The sequence below is a fragment of the Choloepus didactylus genome, chromosome 22 (assembly GCF_015220235.1).
Source record: "Choloepus didactylus isolate mChoDid1 chromosome 22, mChoDid1.pri, whole genome shotgun sequence".
Classification (NCBI taxonomy): domain Eukaryota; kingdom Metazoa; phylum Chordata; class Mammalia; order Pilosa; family Megalonychidae; genus Choloepus; species Choloepus didactylus.
Genome location: NC_051328.1, coordinates 6,186,628 through 6,208,423, shown reverse-complemented (window position 1 = coordinate 6,208,423; position 21,796 = coordinate 6,186,628). Strand labels below are relative to the sequence as shown.

Here is a 21,796-nt window from a genome sequence, read left to right as displayed (position 1 = left end):
TTATTTCTATACACATAGTTTAAGTAAGTTACTGTTCTTACATATGATGTCAAACATCTTTTATCAATAAAAAATCAAAATGATATTCTGAAATGTTAACCACAACTCATTTATCTGCAAGCCATATTTGACAATGGAACACTTTACTTCTGACTGTTTCATTTCCTTAATCTTGTGCATTTTAACCTTAGATAGGCATACTGTTAATCACATTACTCACAGCCATCATTCAATATCTTAAAGTCACAAATATTAGATATTGTAAATTTGAATTTATTGAAGGTATCTAAAATGATCAATTTTGTAACCATGAAAACTTGGACTAAGTAACAAGGAGATATACCTGCAGTATCAAGTCAAGTATAAAATATTTCAGACTGTAATTTTAACTATGTATGATGGGAAGGAATACACAAAAGATGATTTTTTTAATGATTTCTTTTTTAGCTTTAAATTTTCTTTTGAAGCTTTCACAAGAATAATAATCAGTCACAAAGAAGCCTCATTCTCATCCCTACTTTAATACCCAACTAATTCAAATTGAGACTTTTATAAACTACTTTGCTGAAAAAAAGTTCCTATTGCCTGTTACAATTATGTGGCCATTTAGTTTCTAAACATGGTATTGATTTCATCCTTTTTGGATGCAGTGTATCCATTTCCATCATTCTTCTCCTTTATCTATTTTATTCCTGGTATTAAAAAATAAATACTCCTAAAACTAAAGGAAAAAAATTCAAATTTAATCATGAAACTTAATTAAACAATCTGGTAAATATATACACAAAGTAAAATTTTTTTACCAATCCTAAATGGTAAGATATTCCATACAATAAAGTTTTTAAAAGCCTGCTCCTCTAGAAGGCAAAAAGAGACATAGGAATTACCCAAGACAGGCTGATAGTTTAGTACCCTCAAGCCAACATTATTGAAATATCTGTGCAATATTTAGTGAGGAGAGGGGTAGGAGGCTAGTATAAACTGGTTCTCTCTCTCTCTCTCTCTTTCCTGCTTGCTTTAAAATGTGTTTGTCTTGATTCCACTTGAGGGCACTGTCTACTTCAGCAGGAATGGGATCAGTTTATACATTTACCACTTACATAAGACACCTGTGGAAGCCCCTATCTTGACACCATACAATAAGAGTTATTTTTCTGAACCTCTCTTATAAGGGCTACCAGAGCAGCTAGCCAGCCCCTTAATGGGCTCTACTTTTTTAAAGTACTGAAATGATGTTTATTATTTCTGACTAAAATGTTTTTAAACGTCAACATTTTTCAACAAGGAAATGGCCTTATTACTCTCTTGATCACTGAATTACCATTATGAATGTAAATTATTATGTGTGACTCTCAAAAGGCAAGGTCATTTGTTACTCTGTGAAAGGGCTTTACATTACGCCTTTCGAGCTTTCTATAGATTTACGGTCTATAGTTTCCCTTGCACTCAGCCATTTTCTGTGGTTTCCTGCAGTATGCATTTGATTCCTTTTGTGGCCTTGCTGCTTTCCAACAAGCTATGGCTTTGCAAGCCAGATGATGAAATAAATCTTTGCGTGTTAAAAAAGCAAACAAAACAACAATAACAAAAAGAGAAATACATAAATCTGAAAGGGTCTTTTATGAGTAAGGTGCATAGACTTTATTGAATGGGCATTATTTTGGTTGCTCTGGCAAGGCTGAGATGGTCAAAAAGCAATTTCCAAAAAAGTGAGCTGCTTTGGTTCTCTTTAAAATGTATTTAAATTTTCTTGGCAAAAAAAGTATGGAAATTCTATTACTATTTTAAAAAGAAATTATGCAACAAATAATTCCTAAAAATGGTATCTTCCAATATGATAAACAGTAACATCCTTGAATCTTAATAATTATTACATATGCAAACAACAACTACTCCACTTGGTTCTCAAGCTTAATTCATGCTACAATTTAAAACAAAAACTGTAAGTGCTAACGAAATAATAGCAAATTAGAATTAAATCAATAAACGCAATGCATTACGACACCATATTTTAAATAAATTTGATTTTAAAAGTGGGGTTTTTTGTTTTGTTTTGCAAATCCCTTAAGAGAGAGTCCACAGTAAATAAATTATTCAATATAATTACTTTGGTTTTAAAAAAGGGTGAGGGCAGTTTAACAATGGTTATCGAGTATCATATTTTAAAGTGAGCCACAGAAGGAGAGCTAACTTTTTTTCTCACTTGCATTAGCACAAGTGGGAGTGAGCTCAGACTCAACAGCAGGATGGATCATGTTAAACAACTCAAAGAGCCAAAGCAAAAGTTATTAAATATTTAAAAAGCATTATCCAAAAGTAAAAAGGATGTGGTCTTTCCTCTTTAAGAAAGAATACATTTGAAACTATGGTATTAAAAATTGATTCTCTTCACTGTAATTGATATAGAAAGTTGAATGGGGAACTTGATGCCTCAAATCTAGAGGTATACAAGACAATAAATTTAATGTATCATGCATACTCCCAAAACACTGGTATTACAGCAGAAATATGCTAATACAGGGACTTTCCTCCCACTGCAGAAATGAATATAACGCCAACATTCTTCTTTCATTGGGATATGCACAAAAGTTAAATTAAGTCTTAAGAAACCCAAGCAGTAAAAACTGACTCAAGACTTTATGAAAGAAAAGCTTTAAATCACGTTGTAAATGAGTCCTTTTTAACCAGGAATTTTTTTTTTTTTTAAGTTGTTTGTTGAGTGTTTTTATGTGCTCAGGATAGTGTCAGATCCTTAAATATACAGAAGATTTAAGATATGATGGCTGCCTTCAACAACAGTCATTCCATGTTCACTTAGCTTCTGCTTTTAAATAATGGTCCTAGGAGCAGTATGAGGAAAAGCAGCACATCCCAATTCCAAAAACAGGTGGCGCAGGTGGGGAAGTGGGGGGCGGAGGTCATGAAAGGATTAATTTTCACTTGTATTCTCTTACTCCCGTTTCAGGTCAAATCATTTAAAATCTGTTTCTAATATTATACTTCACTTTGAGTGCAAGTATATCATAAATGACTCATCTAAATACTATATTACTTATTTCAATCTGAGGCAGGAAAATTAAGTGATTATGAATATCATGAAAACTACTGTAAGTACTGAATGAAGATTACCAAAGAGTTGGCATACAATAAAACATTCAGCCCTAAAACCAAATTGAACAGGCCTTTCTTTTGACAACACTCAAGATGATTCGACAATATATCTAGTCATCTGAACTCTGGCGGTCTAGATTCTGTGTAAAGGGGAATTTAATTCTATAATGATAAAAAATAATTAAACCAAGGTGAGAGTTGGAAAGCACAAATATTTATCAGCTTCCAATCAATGCAGTGGAAAGAAGATGATCAAGAAGTAAGCTTTCTATGACAATATTAAAGCTCACCATTACCAAGTTCTAAAAGACAACAGTTACTATAAATAATCAGCATTAGCTACAAAAAAGTCAATTGTTAGTTATCTAGGAGATAAAATGTCACTATGATTCTCAAGTTAACAGGTAATACTGTTCAAAAGATGTCACAAGAGAAAACAAAGATCTAATTCAAGAACTTTTTGCATCTCCTGTGATATCCTGATATTCTAAAAACTACAGAAGCCTATCTATCTCAGAAAAAAAAATCAAAATACTAAAATACTGCCCCTATTTATAGATGGCAAAGTGGTAAGAAGGTCAATGGGAATACCAAAGAAGGAAGACACATGGTCCTTTTACCAATCTCTTCTAGATAGCTAGGATGATTAGCATTTTAAGAAAACATCTCAAAGAACAAATTGTTATATTCCTAAACAGCTAAAGAACATGATTACAGAGATTCTTGGATGAGAAAAGAGACAAAGCCAGTTTTAATTTCCTCACAGATTAATTTATGACCCAAGTCACAAGCGTACAGTTCCTTAAGCATTTTGTACATGAAAACAACTGGGATTTACAATGTGTTAAAAAAAAGTTTGGCTCCCGCATCTGCACACTCGTGTCAGAAGGAAAACAAGCAATGCCACCCCGCTAGGGTTAAGCCTCGCCACCATCCTCTCACACTGTGACTTCCCTGAGTCCTTCATTTTTATATTTCTGGTGTCCAGACCAGTGGGCATTAAATCCAAGGGAAAATGAATGAATGACTTGGCTGATTCAAGTCATACCAGTGAAAGCCAAAATTCCATTTCCTCATCCTAATTGTTTATGTGATGAAAAGCTTCTTCCGGGTTAAAAAAAAGAAAGGGGGAAAAAAAAAGAGTTGGAAGTGTTTGCCTTAAAATTTCATTAATTCTCTAGATAAATGAAGTCATGGTCAATTTTTATACCACTTCATTGTTATACACATAAGAACAAATAAGGAAAACTTCAGAATGAATCAAATTTTGGGGTTCATTTGAAATTATTTCCTAGATCCTCACAGCATTTATGACTATTAATTCTGTATAACCAATGTAAAAATCCCAAATTTAAAAACACAGCATGAAAATCAGGAACAAAATACTAATAGTTTGATGATCAGGAAAATCACTTTTTCCCTCTGGTGTTAAAAATGCTCTTAAAGCAAACAAAACCACAGTTTGGGCATGCCAAACCACATAAATCACTGCTCCTGACAAAAATTACCATCCAAAGGAAGCTTCTTTGAAAACATACTAAAAAATTTTGCAGAACATTAGAGAATGTTCTGGATGTTATCAACATTCAAGGTACATGAACTTCAATAAGAATTTCCTGCAATTCATTTTCTCCTAATTTTGTTCTAGTCCAAAGCCACGCACCACACAGTGGGGAATGGCAGGCTAAACTGTTAACTCTACTTGGGGCTTGCGGGAGTGCAGGAAACCAACACTTGGATGAACCCCCTCTCTCAATTCCTGGATTTTTCTTTGGAAGCCAACGACTGGAAAACCGTATTTGGATCCCTAATCAGCCCAAACTGAAAAGCACCAGCTTCTTTCGATACTTCACGAATTTCCCCAGAAACCGTTAATATAATAAAGAAAACCGGAAAGAAAAGAAAAGAAAGAATACCTTGTCTCAACAGAGCGCACCTTTCAACTAAAGAACTCCGGGCAGTTGTGTAAAATCATTCTCACCCTGCGAAGGGGGAAACTGAAAGAAAAAGCAGAACACGCCATTAACGAGGCCAGAACCCCGAGCTCTTCCTGGTCCGGCGCCACCAGCACCCCAAACCGATCGGTCGACATGCTCCGCCGCAGAGGCTTGAGATATTTTTACCCGGGACTGCTGAAGCCAACTGGGGCGGTCGGGAGCCGGCCAGAGGCCCGTGCCTCAGTTTCCCCATCGGTAAATGGGGCCGAAGGGGGAGACTGCGTCCTGCGCGGCTCCCGCCCCAAGTCCTCTCTTCTCCGGAGCCCCCGGCGGCGGCGACCAAGCTCCCACGACCCGGGACCCCTCCCGGGAAGGCCGGGGGGTGGGGAAGCCCCGGGGATGGGAAAGGAAGCCCGGGCTGACGTCAGCAGGTTCGGCACCCCGCGGGCCCGGTCGGTTGCCGGCCGGGACAACCAACGGGCCGGCGCCGAGGGCCCGACGGCCGCGGCGGCGGCTCGAGGCGCCGTGAGGCCGGGGAGGGCGCCCGAGGGGATCCGGCCGCCGCTGCCCGCCGTTTCCGCTGCCAGATCACTCGCCGGCTCGCTCACCTCTGGCGGCCGGGCGTCACCCCTTCGCCGGCTGCCCTAGCCCACGCCCCGGGCGGGTCACGGCGCCCCACACCCACCGCCCCAGTATTTACCTCCGACGCGCGGCCCCCGCGCAGCCGAACCTGCTACCTGGGCCCGCCCCCACCTGCCCCGCCTCCGAGCCGCCCCGGGTGGGAAGGGAGGCAGCGGGGGCGGTGGGGCAACCGCCGCGCTGACCAATCGTGACCCGAGCTGCGTCCCTGCGCACGCCCTGATTGGGCCTCCTAGTGACAGAGCTTCCTCCAATGGCTGCCAACCCGGCGCGGGCCGAAGGGACTTTCCGCTCCGTCAAGCTCGGTGGAGCCAAAGGGAAAGCGGCGGGGAGAGGAGGAGTTGAGCTACATGGGGGGCGGAACCTCTGGGTGATTGGACGAAAGGCTGCGGATGCCTTCCACCATTGGCTGATACCGGATGGGCGGAGCGCTGTGCTCCTCCGCGCTCCACCTCCCGTATGAGAGCCTGGGCTCCTGACGTAGCTGTCAAAATCCCGGTAGACTCGAGTTTGGGTCTAGGGTAGGAAGAGTCCAGGCGAGAGTTGGGAATAGGATTCCGTGATTCCGTGAAAGAGCAAAACTTGAGAATCAGACCTAAGTTTTCATCCTTTGTGCTTTCAATTAGAAGCCGTGTGACATGGTGAAACACAACAACGCTGAGCCTCAATTTCATCTGTAAAATGGATTTAATACTATCACCGGTTTTCTAGGACTGTCCTGAAATACCGTGGGTAAATTTCCTGTCACGCAGTAGGAACTCAGTAAATGTTAAATCTCTTCCTATCCCTCAGATTCGGCCTAAGACTCCTGCTGTCTCTGAACCTCTGTTGCCACCTACCCCGGTTTGGGGGTGGGGGTGGGGGTGGGGGCAGATCTCTCGAGGATGGTGAAGAGACATCCACGCGCAGCCCCCTCAACCCTGCACGTCTGGCCGCGAGCCAAGACTTTCGGGTGTAATTAAGGATCTTCCAATTAGAAGGGAAGTATCTGATTCCCAAAAGTGTTCAAAATATTTAAGGAAGTGCTTTTTATAATCAGTCCCAGAGCCGTGCAGCATGCCCTGCTCACTGGTTACTACGGTTAATTACGTCTTCTCCTTTGACACTTTAAGTACCAATTATGGGAGAAGATGATTAATACTGAGAGAGGAGGAGGGGTGTGATGTGTGTGTATTTAATTGTGACACAAATTTCCCCAGTGGAAAGTGACATGTTTCTGAAAGTCTGGAGAATTTAAACCAATGAGTACATAAAATGTCACATGAGTGATTACTAATAACAGTGGTACACAGATACTCCAGTAAAGCAGGTAGAACACAGAGGTTACAATCTGGCTGCCGGGAAGTGAGATTCAGCCTGAAAATTGTTTTTGTTTGATCCACCCAGTGAAGAGAAAGAGGGAGAGGAAGAAGTAGAGTGGGAGAGAGAAGTTTTGAAGAACACTCTCACCTTCTCCAGTTTGCCACACTCCCCAACATTCCCTATTTCCCACCCTAGCCCACTTCTCTCATTTACATTATCCCATGGCCCCTGAAGCCATGTATTTCAGTTTGCCACCCTGGACTTGAATGTCTTCATGTCTTTTCTGATGATGGCATTCGGGGCTTCTTCCCCTCCAGCAGTGGTCAGATAACCATGCTCATTCCTGGTGCCACACATTTACTGAATCAGGGAGTGTCAGGGCCTGACATCCTCCATGAGAACTTCATCCAAGCCAGGCCTGACAAATAGGACGCATCTCAACTCCAGCTCCTATCATTTGGTTACTGACTGCCTAGAACACTGTGTTGAAAACAATTCTGAAGCTGTATTCAGACTCACAGGGACGAGAGATGCCTGCCAGGGGATTAGAAGAGGGGATGGTGTCATGGCACTATTATTTGCAATCCCTGATAAATCAGCTTCTCATTTTACAGATGGGAGACTAAGGTCCAAGAAGGGAAAATAACTTGTTCCTAGTGTCCTGGGAGATAAGCTGAGTCCCTGATTCTCCTGATTCCAAGCCAGGGCCCTTACCACCTCTGTTCAAGCAGATTCTCCAATTGCAATGCCCATGCTCTCTTCCTTCCAAATTCTCCCTCCTTTAAGACCCAGCCAAAGTCCAGTCTTTTCCACAAGACTTTGCAGATGGTCCCACTGCCTTTGGGTCACCTCTGTCTATCCACCATCCCGTAGCCTTTTCCACCCAGCCTGGCCCTGGGTTCACACCACCCATGGTTGCGTCAGTGGGCAGATGCGAAAACACAGCAATGTACAAGAAAGCAGCCACCCCTGCCCTCTGGCAAGGAAGGCAGACTATAAACTACTAATTGCAGGCTCACTTACCTGTTTAGGGTTATGGTGAGGCTCCAGAGGAGAATCAGGCAGTCAGGGAAGCCTGGTGGGGGAAAATGACCAGCCCGTGGGGGCAAGGAAGAATTCTCCAGGCAGAGAGAATGGGAAAGAACATAGATATGTTGAAGGAACTGAAAGAGGCAGAACACAGAAAGGGCAGGCACAGAAGGGCCTGTGAGCTGGGCCAATGTCGTGGTCTTTATCCCTGGGTAATGGGAACCCTTTGAAGGGTTTGAAGCCTGGTGGTTAATGGCGATTCTGAACACTCGTACATAGCTACCTTATTGCACACAGCAGGATCCCAAGGGAAAGCCACTGCATCGAATTGGTTCTCTTCCCCAGGAGGTGGTAAACTCCTAGAAGGCTGGCACAGAGTAACAGAGTATCAAGTCGTTAGTTATTCAGTCAGGGCTCAACAAAATGTTCTCAGCAGACTAGTCAGGATTGGTTAGACCCTGCCCCAACCTTCTCAAATGGCTTCCACAGGCTTCCACCTCACACTTCAACCTCACCAAATCCAGTGTTTCTCATATATCTGACTGCCTACTAGACATCTCCACTGAAGAGACAAAAGTGATCTCTGAATATTTCCGCTCCCACCACTACTGCAATCCTTCTGCTTTCCCCATCGCAGTAAATGGTAACTTCAGTTGCTTACCCAGCTTCCCATGATTTCTGCCATTTTCCCACCTAGCTCTAGAGCCTTCCCACTGATCCTATGAATCCCCTAAAATCCTTCCAGTAAGGAGCATGGGACCCTGAAATGCCACACTTTGGAAAACTGCTTGCTGAACTGCTACACCAGTGAGAAGTCAACTGGGTTTGTGTTAAGCCACAGAAATTTGAAGGTTTGCTATAGCAGCTAGCATTGCTCAGATCTGCTGCCCTAACTCTAACTAGGCAACAAGCAGCTGGTGGACATGAACCTTATAAATGGCCATACAGTACAGCAGTTAAGATGTGGCTCGAGCATGAGACCTGGGTTTGAATCTCAACTCTGCTACTTCCTAACTATGTCAGTCACTCAACTTCTCTGACCCTCAGTTTCTTCATCTTTAAATGGAGATGATACTTCCTATTTTTGCATGAATGCAAAGTACTTGGCTTGGAGCCTGGTAGCTAGGAAAAGCTCCTTAGCAGACGCCAGGTACTCACCAAAGGCCACTGAATGAGCAAAAACTGCTCACCCCCATCTTGTGGGTAGAAACACTGACCTTCACCCAAGGACAAGATGCTCCCTTGTCTTACTAGCTTACTACGTGACTACGGGATAGGTGACTACAGGATATGTACAATGAGGGTTTATTGAAAGGACATTCGGAAACTGCAGAATCAAGGAAATAACAGAGCTACCAGAGATCTTAATGGGATAACCAAATGGAGATTTTTTTCAGGGCACCACCATCAGGTGCAAAGGTAGCATTCCCAGGAGAGAGCTTCTGATTGGCTGAGCTTGGGTCACATGTCCACTCCTTGGCCAGGGGAGGGCAGGGCATCTTGACTGACAGCCCCACCAAGGCACCACCCATACAATGAGAGAGGGGTGGGTGGTTCCCCAAAGGAAATCAGGGTGCCATTACCAGAAGGAGGATTGGATGCTGGAAGCGCAAACCCAAGACAGATGTTAGAGCAGGTTGAGTTTCCCAGACTCTATTTGGCAGACTCCAAAACAGAGATAGGTGTACAGTAGTGGGAGCACTCTTAAGGTCAACACTTGAGGAAGTCAGAAAAGGAAAGAGGATTGGCAGAGGGAAAAGTTGGGTTGTGACGGTCTCCACCAGGCCTCAGCCGACCTCACGCAGAGGCTGGGATGGCCTTTGGAGTTGTCCCGAGTTGGGGTGAGGAGGCTGAGCCTCTAGACTCCATATGAACTGGATGCGGAGTTGCCCCTGGGAAATGGGGTGTGACCTCGCACGATGCAACTCTCTCCAACTCAGGCGATCTCCTTACAGAGCTGGCGACTGGGGACTGTCAGCCAGGAGCACTCCAGTAGCTGGGGAATAAGACCTGGGGATATTGGTGGGTGTTTTAGGACCCACTACAGAGGACCTCTGCAGATAATATGTAGTCTCTGAGATGTGGGCAGGAGGCTGAGCATTGCCAGATAGGGCAGAAACTCTGGTTAAATTAAATCAATGTGTTTGAGTTAAACAAGTTAATACCTGTAACATGCCTGGAACAGTGTCTGGCACTTAGTAAGCTCTATGTGCATATTAGAGATTATCTTTGCTATTGCTAATGAAGTCCGTTAATCATCCTGCATAGGACACCTCATTCAATAAGCATAAGAATCCTTTTAGGGGGGTATATTGGTTTGAATGGTGACCTCCAAAAAGTATCTTCACATCCTAAACCCCAGGACCTGAGAACGGGACCTTACTTGTATGAAGGGTCTTTGCAAATGTCAGTAATTCAGGATCTTGACAGGAGATCATCCCGGATTATCTAAGTGGGCCCTAAATCCAAGAAGTGTCCTTGTAAGTGTCATCCAGAGGAGAGACGCAGAGAGAACAGAAGGCCATGTGAAGACAGAGGCAGAAATTCAAGTTATGCAGCCACAAGCCAAGGAACACCTGCAGCCACCAAGAGCTGGAAAAGGCCAAGAACGGCTTCTCCCCCAGAGCCCCAGAAGGCGTGCGTTCCTGCAGACGCCCTGCCATGGACTTCTGGCCTCCAGAACTCTGAGAGAATAAATGTTTTAAGCCACCAGTTTGTAGTAATTTGTTACAGAAACCGTAGAAAACAAATCCAGCAGGCGTGGTTGTAACCTCTTTGACAGATAAGGAAACTGAGGCACGGGGAGGTTGTTTCAGTTATCCAAGGTGTGAAGGTATCTAGCAAAGGAGAAAGAGGCTGATGGGACCCACCTTCCCCGGCTCTGCCCCGGCAGCACAGCACACTGCCCCGGCCTGCTTAGAATGAGCACAAGTCCCCGAGCTACCTGCACCGCGGGTGAGGACACTGCGTGGGAACTCTCTCCACAGTGGCCCAGTGTAGTGTTTCCACAAGTGGCAGATTTGCAGAGCCTTCCAACTCGGGGGTGTGCTTAACTCCTAGTGAGGGGGAGCTCCAGCTGCAACCTGAACATCCAGAGGGGGCTTTTAGTCTGGTCACCCAAAAGCTCTCTTTGATAAGATAAAAGCGATTAATCATCTTTAAACTAATCCAGCTCAAGCATAAATACATGCTCTCCCGTTTAAGCTATTTGCTGTTTTCAATGACAAATGATTTCTATGTGATTAAAAACACAGAGAGAGAGAGAGAGCAAGGGAGAGAGGGAGGGGGAGGGGGAGGGGGAGAGTTTAATGCTCTCCATTGGGGACTTCGGGTTACGGCTGGAATCCCATTTTGAGCAGCTGATGTGCCAAGGATGGTCCCAGGTCCCAAGAAATCTTCCTCCCTTAGGAAGGAGACACTAATGGTGTCAGGAAAAAGGTAATTCATTATTATAATCCACCCGAATTTCATTTCCTGCCCCCTCTAAATAGGGTGGATTCTTCATTCAACAAATATTTATTGAGCACCCACTATGTGCTGGGCGTCCCTGCAGCCTCTGAGGACACTGCAGTGAGCAGGGCCATCACGGTCCTGTTCTCCTGAGGGGACATCCTACCAGAAGGAGACAGGAGAAGAAGACACAAATGTGCATCAGGTGGACGGGCTGAGAAGCCAGTGTTCACCAGGGCAGGGGCGGAAAGCGGGGCTGGGACTGCTGTTTTAGGTAGAAAGTTCAGAGGAAGACTCCCTCTAGGAGGTGACATTTGACCAAGGACCTGAAGGCTGTGAGGAGCAAGCCACACCGCCGTCCAGGGAAGAGTGTTGCTGGGAGAGGGAATAGCAAGCACGAGGTCTGGAGGCACAAGGGCTCAGCAGATTCAATGAACAGCAAAGAAGCCAAGGTGGCTGCGGGGAAGAGAAGGGGGGTGAGAGTGGCACGGGCAAGGCCAGTGGAGACCTGGGCTTAATTTACCCTACACCAGTCGAGAAGCCCTGGAGAATTCTGAGCAGAGCAGGGACTGGTGTGATCGTGTTGTAACAGGCTCACCCCAGCTGCTGTGCAGAGAAGAGACTCCGCAGTCAAGGGTGGAAGCAAGGAGACAGGAGGGAGGTGGAGGCAGAAATCCAGGCAAGGGTGGTCCCAAAGAAGCTTCTTTTTTCCTGGCGGGGGCAGGGGTGTAGGTGAGGGGCAGAGGGAAAGTATTGAAGGAAGTGGAACCAAAAATATGAAGAAAGAAGTTGTTTCCAATGAAAACGGGAATCGGAGCCCCTGAGAAGAAGGATTTTCAAGGCAAGTGATGGAGACAGAGGTGAAGTTTACAGGATTGGATTTGTGGAATGTTCTGGAAGTGGTGATAGGGGGGAGATTAAATTCAGAAAAAAAAAAATGATATCTCAAAGAAGTGCAGACCAAAGATCCAGGATTTCCGGGCTGCACCTCTGCAGACTTGCCCCCCTGTAACTCTCCAAGGGAAACTGCCCAGGCGGGGCCCTGCTGCCTTGCATCACAAAGCTTGCTGCTCACCTCCACCCGCTGCCCAGCGTGGGATGCTCTGTATACCCTCGCCTGCGGGCATTGCCAGGATTTGTGCCCAGATGGTTCTGTGCCTCCCACAGCGGGCTGGGCCATTCACCAGAGTGGACAGGGAGGCCCAGAGAGGTGCTGGTGCAATGAGGAGGGACACTCCAGGCTCAACTCAGCCCACTCGGAAAATGATTCCACCTCACACATCTCTGTGGATGTATTCATCTCAGCACCTTGTTTTGGTGCTGTGGAAAAAAACAAAACAAAACCCCAACTCAGATGGACTCCCAGCCCCTCCCCCCAGGATGATGGTGAATGTTATTAAACTCTGAGGCTCTTTAAAAATTTCTCCTGTTTGTTATTTTTTTTTTTTTTTTGCATAAGAATTATGTATTCTTAGCCACAATTTTGTAATCTTTCTGCTCCTGCATATGCCACTGGCACAAGCACATACCTTCCGAGTAACCTCCCTATTGGGAAACTTTAAAATTAAGATTCCTGGTTCCCTCGTTACCCGTAAAGGCCTAGTATGCTTTGGGTGATATCTGCTGGATTTTGTAAAGTTAGGTGTGGTAATATGAACTATGGACCCTAACATAGACATGTTCTTAATCTTAATCTGCATTCCTGTGGGTGTGAACCCATTGTAAAGAGGGCCTCTTAAAGATGGTAATTTTGTTAGGGTGTGGCCAACTGAATGAGGGTGGGCCTTATAAAGAGAACCTGGAGGTCACAGAAGCTAGAAGAAAAGAGAGGACATCGCCATGTGACGGTAGGCAGAGATACAAACCAAGGAATCCCAAGGATTACCAGCAGCCAGCGCCAAAATGCTTGTCTTCGGGGAGAAAGCAAGCCTTGCCAAAATCTTGATTTTGAACTTCTAGCCTCAAAACCATGAGCCAATAAATTCCCGCTCTTTATGCCAACTCATTGTGTGGTGTTTGCGATAGCAGCTCAGGCAATTAACCAAGAGAGCGGGAAATTTTTCCCACTCTGAACTCTGACAGTAATCATATATCAAGCTCTCCCTTACCAAGGCCCTCCTGAACCCGTCTTTCTCCCTCATCTCACCCTAGGTTATATCATCCAGGCCCAAGGATTTGATTCCCCCTTTGATTCTGAGGATGCCCACCTTGGTATTTCAGGCTATGACCTCTCCTCTTGGCTCCAGACTCATGCAATAATTTGATGACTCCACTTGATTTCTGCACCTAAGTGTCTTGAATTTGACAATCTAAAACAGAAGTCCTTCCCACTCCCAAACCTGTTTCCTACCTTTTTTGCAGTCACCGAGTTACTAAAGTCAGAAATCTGAGAGCCTTCTTGATTCTTCCCATTCCCTCATTTCTCTCATCTGGTTCATCTATAAGCCCTTGGGAATTTATCTCCAGAATCTGTCTCTGGAATCCTCTTCTCTTCACCTCTACTGTCACTACATTAGGGCAGCCAAATGCCTCTCCCCTCCAACAGCTCTTTGGGGGTCTCCACATTTCCTCTTGCCCCCACCCTCACCCCCAAGCACTCCAGTTCCATCTCTACCCAGCTGCAAATGAGATCATCTTTATATGTAAATTGAGTTGGCTCTCCCCTGCATAGAACTCTCCAGTGGCTTGTCATTATTCTTAAGCTCAAGACCATGGCCAACTGGGCCCTCACTACCTCTCCAAACCCATTTGGTGACCCTCTCCCTGTAGCTTGTCTGAAACACACCGTATTAGTTTCCTATAGCTGCTGCAACAAATTACCACAAATCTGGTGACTCGAGACAACTAATTTATTCTCCTACAGTCCTGGAGACCATTAGTCCCAAATGGTTTCCCTGGGTTGAAAGCAAGGTATTGGCAGGACTGTGTTTCCTCTGGAGGTTCTAGGGAAGACTTTGTTTCCTGACCTTTTCCAGCTTCTAGAGCTGTATTCTTTGACTCACAGCCCCTTCCGCCATTTTCAAGGCCAACAGTATAGCATCTCCCTTCACTGGTCACATCACCTCCTTCTTCTGTGTCAAATCTCCCACTGCCTCCTTCTTATAAGGACACTTACGATTGCATTTAGGGCCCACTGGATATTCCAGGATCATTGCCCCATCTCAAGATCCTTAACTCAATCGCATCTGCAAAGCCTCTTTTGCTGTATAAGATTGCGTTCATCATGTTGGAAGCAATGTAGTTATTTTAGATTGTTTTTCTTACTCCTCTGTTTGGACACGGTTTATTAATTTTCTTGGGGTATGGTAGGAACATATTGGAAGCAAAGTAGTTATTTTAGGTTATTTGTTTTCCTTAATCCATTGCTTTGTTTGAAATGTTGTGGGGTTTTTTTGGTTGTTGTTTGCCTGTTTGTTTTTAATTTTTTGATAAACAAAGTTAAAAAATTGAAAAAAAATCAGTAGAAAAATGGGAGTAAAAACTAAATGACAAATAGGGTGGGATGGGGGGATGGTTTGGGTATTCTCTTTTCACTTTTATTTTTTATTCTTATTCTGACTCTTTCTGATGTAAGGAAAATGTTCAGAAATAGATTGTGGTGATGAACGCATAACTATATGATCATACTGTGAACAGTTGATTGTATACCATGGATGACTGTATGGTTTGTGAATATATTTCAATAAAACTGAATTAAAATAAATAAATAAATAAATAAATAAATAAATAAAAAGATTGCGTTCATAGGTTCCAGGGATTAGGACCTGGATATCTTCGGGGGCACCATTTGCTCTACCACCTATGCTAGGCTCTCTCCCACAACAGGGTGTATGTACAGCTTGCTCCCGGTGAACTGGCATGTTCCCCCTCCACCCTCACTCTTTGCACAGCCAGCCCTCCTCACTCTTGCTCGAGGTTGCAACTTACCTGTCACTTCCTCAGAGACCTGCTCTCTGACCAACCCCCAATCTGAAGAAGGTTCCCCTCTACCTGGACCCCTGTGTATTTCCTTCCTAGCACTTACCACATTGGACCTTATTTTAGGGATTTTTTGGTTTATTTGGTTTTGCCTGTCTCTCTCGCTACACTCAATCTAAGTGGCCTGAAGACAGGGAATATGTCTGTTTTGCTCATCCACTGATTGTTATAATGTACCCGGCTAATAAATATTTGCTGGATGAATATAAGGAAGATGAATTTCCACTCCAATATGGTGCTCTGCAAATGGGCTGCTGTGTTTACTCTCAGGAAGGCAGGCCCGTTTCCATTTTCCTCCTGATCTTGTACATCGGAAACAAAGGTCCAGGCAGAAAGTAACACCAACGACAAAGAGAAGCCACAGACGTGCTCACACACAGGAGCCCAGAGAGACGCCACCGCATTTAGCAAGCCAGAAGGATACAAAACCTCTCAAGGAGGCAGGATTTCGCTTTGGTGAGCAGCCACCTGAGCCCTCGCTCATTAAACACTGCTAAGAATTATTTCAATAAGGCCTGCACAGGAGGCTGCCTGCCACGAGAGCCGTACCCAAATCTTCTCCATCTCTCTCCTGTTAAAGGCTCCTGGAGCTACTTCGGGAGAATTGAGGGAGGCCCAAGGGCCCTTTCACATTTGCTGCAGACTTTTCAGGGGCACTCGACACCGTGAGACTCCTGAGAAGCTTAAAACTTCACACTGGGTTAGACTTTTCTGAGCCAAAGCCAAATGTGTTTTGATTACCGGCTATTTCTAAGAATTGCTTTTGCGTTAAGCAATAGATTATCTGGTGAACAACATCATTCTCCCCCCTTCAAGGAGGAATTGTGCTTTAATATTTGACAAGTTTCAGGGACATTTTTAAATGTTTGGTCACAATAAAGATAAGCTTTGGTGACTCGACAGTTTTCTCCTCTGTGATTATTTACAGCATAACCTTCATGGCCATGTTTTCTGAAACAATATATACACTTTGGAGAATAAAACAAAGTGTTTCATAAATACTAGCTCATTTCCACAAATAATAATGCTTAAAATAATATCTGCAGAGCACCTGACAATTTACAAAGGTTTTCCATGTACATCATTTTGAAAACTCCAAAGACATGCACATTTCAGACAGGGCCTGCTTTGCCCCGTAAACTTTCAATTCATATATCCTAAAGCATTCTGGCACAGAGAAAACCAGGCCATCTCTTATGATTATATTTTGGAAGTCAGTCATCAGAATTCAGTTCACAGGCACCCGCCAGAGGTCGAGTGGGGCTATTCAAAATTCTAGCCCAGATTAATTTCAAAAAGCTGCACTTGAACGGGGAGCTACTTCCAAAGGCTTAACTGAAGAGTAATTGATTTCCCTGGAAATAGAAATCCATGTGCAACCCCAGCTGTAGGGTGGCCATATTCTTCTTGCAAATCTCGAATATCTTGGGGAACAAATGTGGGCTTTCCTGTACCCCTTCCAACGTTGTCTTAGGCAGCAGGAGGGAGAGCTTGGTACATTCTATTCCTGCCTTCCCTGGGGGGACAATGGCAGGGGCATAAGCAAAACGATCAAAGCTGAGAATGCAGCATTCTGAATCCCTGACCAGAGCAAGTGCCATGCGCTGGGGCCCAGAGTAAGTTGGAGGCACCAGAGGTGGGGAATGACTCAAACGCATGGCCCACAAGTCAAGACAGGGCACAAAGATACTTCCTCATGGGAGGAGCTGGGGTAGCCTTCATGAGGTTCAGGTCTCCATGTCAATAGGCACCCACTTACCACGGGCCCCCGGCCCACGGCAGAACTATGAAAGGAGGCTGGCCCCCAGTGATGGAAGAGGGCTGCCCCCTCTTCTCAACCCCATGGAGCGAATCTGGGGAAAAACTTGATGCCAAGAGAAGGTTTGGGAAAAGTCTATTCTGGAGAACATTGACGCTCCTTCCTCTGCCAGAATAAAGGCGACTCTCATGGTGTTCCCAGAAAATGTCTTCCAGCCAAGCTCCGTCTGCACGGCTGCTGCCACAAGGAATCCAGCTTTAGGGCTCAAACCCAGGGTTTGCTCCTCCACAAACCGAGATGGATGGCGGCCTGGAGACGTCAAAGCAAGAGTCTGGTGTCCCTGTGACTAAGCTCCTCTGCTTCCTCTGGAGAGAAAGCGTTCCCTCGGAGCCTAAAGGGTGACAAAGGGATGAGAGGCTTGAGTGAGGACAAAATTAGAGCAGTGCTTGCAAACTCAAGCGGCCGCTTTTTCAACACACGCCTGGGACGATCCGACCTGCAGGCCCAGCTGCAGCTCCCCAGGGATGTGGGCCTGTGAGCTTTTGCCCTCTGCCAGCCGCAGCAGCTCATGACTCATTCTGCATGACGAGCAAGATTGCATGACTCTGTGGGCACAGTCCATGCTATACCCAGCCGGCTCCGGATTCCCCAAGGCCGGCGAGTCTTTTTAAGGCAATGGCAGAATCTGTCAAGAATGCAATGAGCAAGTGCAGCTACCTTCCCAAGCTCCGTCAACAGGGCAGCAAATAACATCAGAATCCTTAAAATATCAATCCAAGGCTGGCTTGTCCCTCCCCCTCCCGGGACACAGATTGTGGTATTTTTTAGGACTGTGCAATGATTTAAAACACCCCCCCCCCCCCACATACACACACACTGTCCTGGACCTCATCCTACAGGTTACAGGGATTACATAATTGTACAGAAAGGAAAATCTCTCCTTCAGAGGACAGGTTTTTGGATGCTCGATTTGTGTTTGTTTTTTAAGTTTGACATTTGATATTTCTATTTGCTGTCTTGATAGGACTTTTGAGGGGAAGGACGAGGTCTGTGTCTGCAGGGCTCACAAGCTTACAGGGATAAGACAGGTCATAAACAGGAGTCAATGGGACCTGGCCTAAGGCAAAAGGCTTGAAGGATCTGCAGTCAGCAGAACAGGTTTCCCACCTGGGGGACAGAGGACAGTGGCAGAGCTGCCAGATCTTTTGAGAAAACCCTGAAATACACATTTTTATATGAAATCTTATAAGTTTTCAATATTAAATATTAAATAAAAATGTCAGCCCAGTGCTTGAAACACAAACAGTGACAATCACTCGTGATGTGTCAAACCAAAGGAAGCATTTCTACTTATTATCTGAGGGAGAAACAGATCCCTGGAAACAAGGAGGACAAATCTTTGAAGATGTGACTCAATTTTCTTTTCAAATATATAAAGGGATCTGGCTTTTCATGATACAGACGTAGCCCCTGTGCACAGCTCCCACCGTGTTAGCCACCATCCAGACCTACAGACGGTCCAAGAGGACATCCCAGGAGGGCAGGAGCTGAGTTCTTTTCTCTCATTTTCATTCTTTAGCCATACCCCTGTTCCCATCCTACTACCTAGAACAGAGAAGTTTCTGAATAAATGAAATTGAAAGACAAAAGAACTGGCCCCTGCTTAGAAATACAAAGACTTCTTTCCCAGATGGAGAACAAGCTCCACCAGGCACAGAAATACACCAGATATCAGAGTCAGACAGGATCTTAGAACCTCTGAACTTCCTCTCTTCCACTCCCCATTTTACAGATCAGAAAACTGAAGCTCTAGAGGTAAACAGGCCTTCCCAGGGGGCTTACCAGACTTCTAGGATGGTATTATTCCTTTCCAGGGCCTGCAGGAGGGCTTCTGCCCCAAGGTAGGTGATGCAGTTGTTGGACAGCCTGGAGAGGAAGATGAAAAGGTGAGTTGCTTTGAAATGCTCGGTTCTCCTCTATGGCTGCCCAGTTAAAGAAGGCTTTGGGAGCTGGCCAGCCTAGTCTAGCCACTATAGGCCACCTCCCCCCTAGACATGTCCCTCTCCCATCTGAGATCCCCAATGAGCTCGTCAGCAAAGGCTCAATGCTTTCAGTGAAATGCACCACTTCTCTCCTCTGATCACCAAGATCAGTTTGTCTAATTACTAGCTTCTCCCTTAGGAAGGATTATAGCACAGTGGTTGAATACTTGCATTTTAGTGCCAAACTTCCTGGGTTCAAATCCCACCTACATCACTTCCTTTTGGCTCTCTAGTAAATTAGTTGTAACATCCTCATCTGTAAAATGGGCCTAAAAGAAATCTCTACCTCTTGGAGCATAAGGATGTAAAACTGGCGTGTGTAAAGCCCTTGACACTGAAAGAAAATAATCAATGACTAAGAATATTTTCATTTGGGGAGGCTTGGGGCCGAGGCACACAGCTTAGAGAACATATGAAGCTGGGAGTAGGGAGAGGAGAAGGAGCACAGTGAAGGGGAGCAGGGGAAGAGCCATGGGTTGTGTGCCGTGCCGCAGCCGTGCCTTCCAAATAACCTCCGCTGCCTCTCCTTCCCTCCTCCACAATTTTAGAAACTTATATTAGAAGTTGACCCAAAGGTGATGCAAATAATAACAATAGCCAATATCTGTGGACCTCTTACTACATGCTGGCCTGTTGCCTGTCTCATCTCAGGGAATGCTCACGACCCGAGGAAGAAGGTCCAGTTCTTATCCCCACTGACCCCCACTGACGCTTGAGGAAACAGAGACCCTCGTGCAAGGAAAGACAGCCAGTAATGGTGGCCCCAGACTTTCTGGCCCCCGAGTGTGCCCTCTTAACCAACACTTGGCAGTGACTAAGCCTGGAAAAACAGACACAGGCATCTTCTTTTAAAAATTTAAAATATATCAGAAGCTCAATTTTTAGAGGGAAATGAGGAGGGGAATAGATAGTTCAGTAATGCTGAATTATAAGGCTGGTGACAAGGTGGTGTGGGACAAGCCTTCCCCACCCCTCCCCACCACTGCCTGGCATCCACCGGGCTCAAGGCAGGTAAGTGTGTGACAATGAGGGAGGACAAATTTTGCCACATCCACAACCAGTCAGTAACGGCCCCCCTAGGTGCAAAGCTTGGCATCGTGACTCAGACAAATGTGGCTCTACCCAGCCTCCCAGCTTGCTTCCACTCAAGCGATGAGCGGAAGTGTTTCCCCCAAACATTTGGCATCTTCCTAGCCCCTGCGAAGCAACAGCAAACAAGCGTCGCCAGAGTGGATGGCTGTCTTGGCAGCAAAGCAGATGCTCCCCCCAGGCAGCTGTCTGCTGTCTCTGAACAGGCGTTTTCCTCGGGCCACATTTGCCAGGGCAGATGCCACCCCCTCTGGTAAAAGGAGCCATCTGATGGTGCCCTGATGTCCCCGTGAAATGAGAGCTTTGGTGCCGCGGCTGGCTGGACTCGGCCCTGGAGAGCCCCAGCTCAAGGTCAGGGTACGCACTAGGGGTCTCCACTCACCCCCACTGTCCCTCTCCTCATGCCACTGGTCCCTGCCTATGGAGTCCACCACCAGAAGAAGCCACTGTGGTCCCCAGATCACTTTCCCACCAACACTGCTGCTGCCCAGCCCTCAAGCTCCTGGACCTGGCAGGCTCCCCGCAAGCTGCTGTCCCCCTTCACCAGGTCTCTCCACTGCCATCGGCCTGATCCAAGCCTCCTTCGCCTCCCTGCTGGAAGACTGCTGGGGCCTCCTGCTGGTCTCCCTGCCTCCATCTCACCCCACGTCAACCCGTTCCACACCATGCAGCTGGTGATCTTTTATGATATAAATCACACCATGTTACTTCCCTGATTAAAATCCTCCCAATGCCCTTTGAATAAAACCCCAAATCCTTCCCCAGGCTCTGAGGCCTATGTGGCCTCCCCCTCCCGCTCCGCTACTTTCCCACCACAAGGGCCCTCTTTCTGTTCTGGAAACCACCAGGCTTGTTTCTGCCCCAGGGCCTTTGCACTTGCTATTTCCTCTACCTGGAATGTCCTTCCTGGAGACCTCAGCATGGCGGGCACCTTCCTGTTATACAAGTTTCAACTCAAATGCCACCTGCTCAGAGAGAGGCCTTGCCCAAGCAGCAGCCACCTCTCTACCTCCAGGCATTCCCTGACACATCTCCCTCTTGAATTCTTTTTATCACCCTTACTGCTACCAGAAGTAGTCTTGTTTATTTGTTTACTTGTTCACTGTCTTCTCCATTAGAATTTAAGAGCTGTGCAAGCAGAGGCCTGTACTGTCTTTTTACCACTGTGTCCTTGGTTTCTCAAACAGCACCTGGTACAAAGTAGGTGCTCAAGAAATACTTCTTGTATGAGTACCTAAATGAATGAAGGTGGGCATACGTGAATGGAGGAAAGCATGGCGAGTGAATGAATGAATGTGCACACGCCTGCACAGCACCACGAGAGCAACTGCGGGGGATGGCCCGGGACGAGGAGAGGGACACTCTGGGCAGCCATGAAGCAGATGCTGTTGGGAAGCTGCCCACATCCCTTCAGCAGTCACCTCTAACTCTAACGGCTGCTTGCTGGGAACACTGGCCGC

At 45.8% G+C, this 21,796-nt stretch overlaps 2 protein-coding genes across 7 annotated transcripts in view; both read right to left on the bottom strand.

The window, feature by feature from the left end:
• The window catches only part of CYLD (CYLD lysine 63 deubiquitinase), a 50,219-nt gene extending 44,431 nt beyond the window's left edge, over window positions 1–5,788 (bottom strand). The window contains exons 1-2 of one of the 6 annotated variants that reach the window (XM_037815581.1): window positions 5,749–5,788; window positions 5,028–5,108 (exon numbers count right to left, since the gene is read on the bottom strand). The gene's annotated coding sequence lies outside the window, so the exon portion shown is untranslated. The other 5 variants (XM_037815585.1, XM_037815586.1, XM_037815582.1 and 2 more) reach the window with 5 other exon arrangements.
• Window positions 5,789–16,243: 10,455 nt separating this feature from the next.
• Window positions 16,244–21,796, bottom strand: part of NOD2 (nucleotide binding oligomerization domain containing 2) — a 35,761-nt gene continuing 30,208 nt past the window's right edge. The window contains exons 11-12 of the mRNA XM_037815694.1: window positions 19,048–19,131; window positions 16,244–17,596 (exon numbers count right to left, since the gene is read on the bottom strand). Of these exons, the coding sequence (XP_037671622.1) occupies window positions 17,524–17,596; window positions 19,048–19,131 (157 nt within the window). The 3' untranslated portion in view covers window positions 16,244–17,523. The remainder of the gene's footprint in view (window positions 17,597–19,047; window positions 19,132–21,796) is intronic.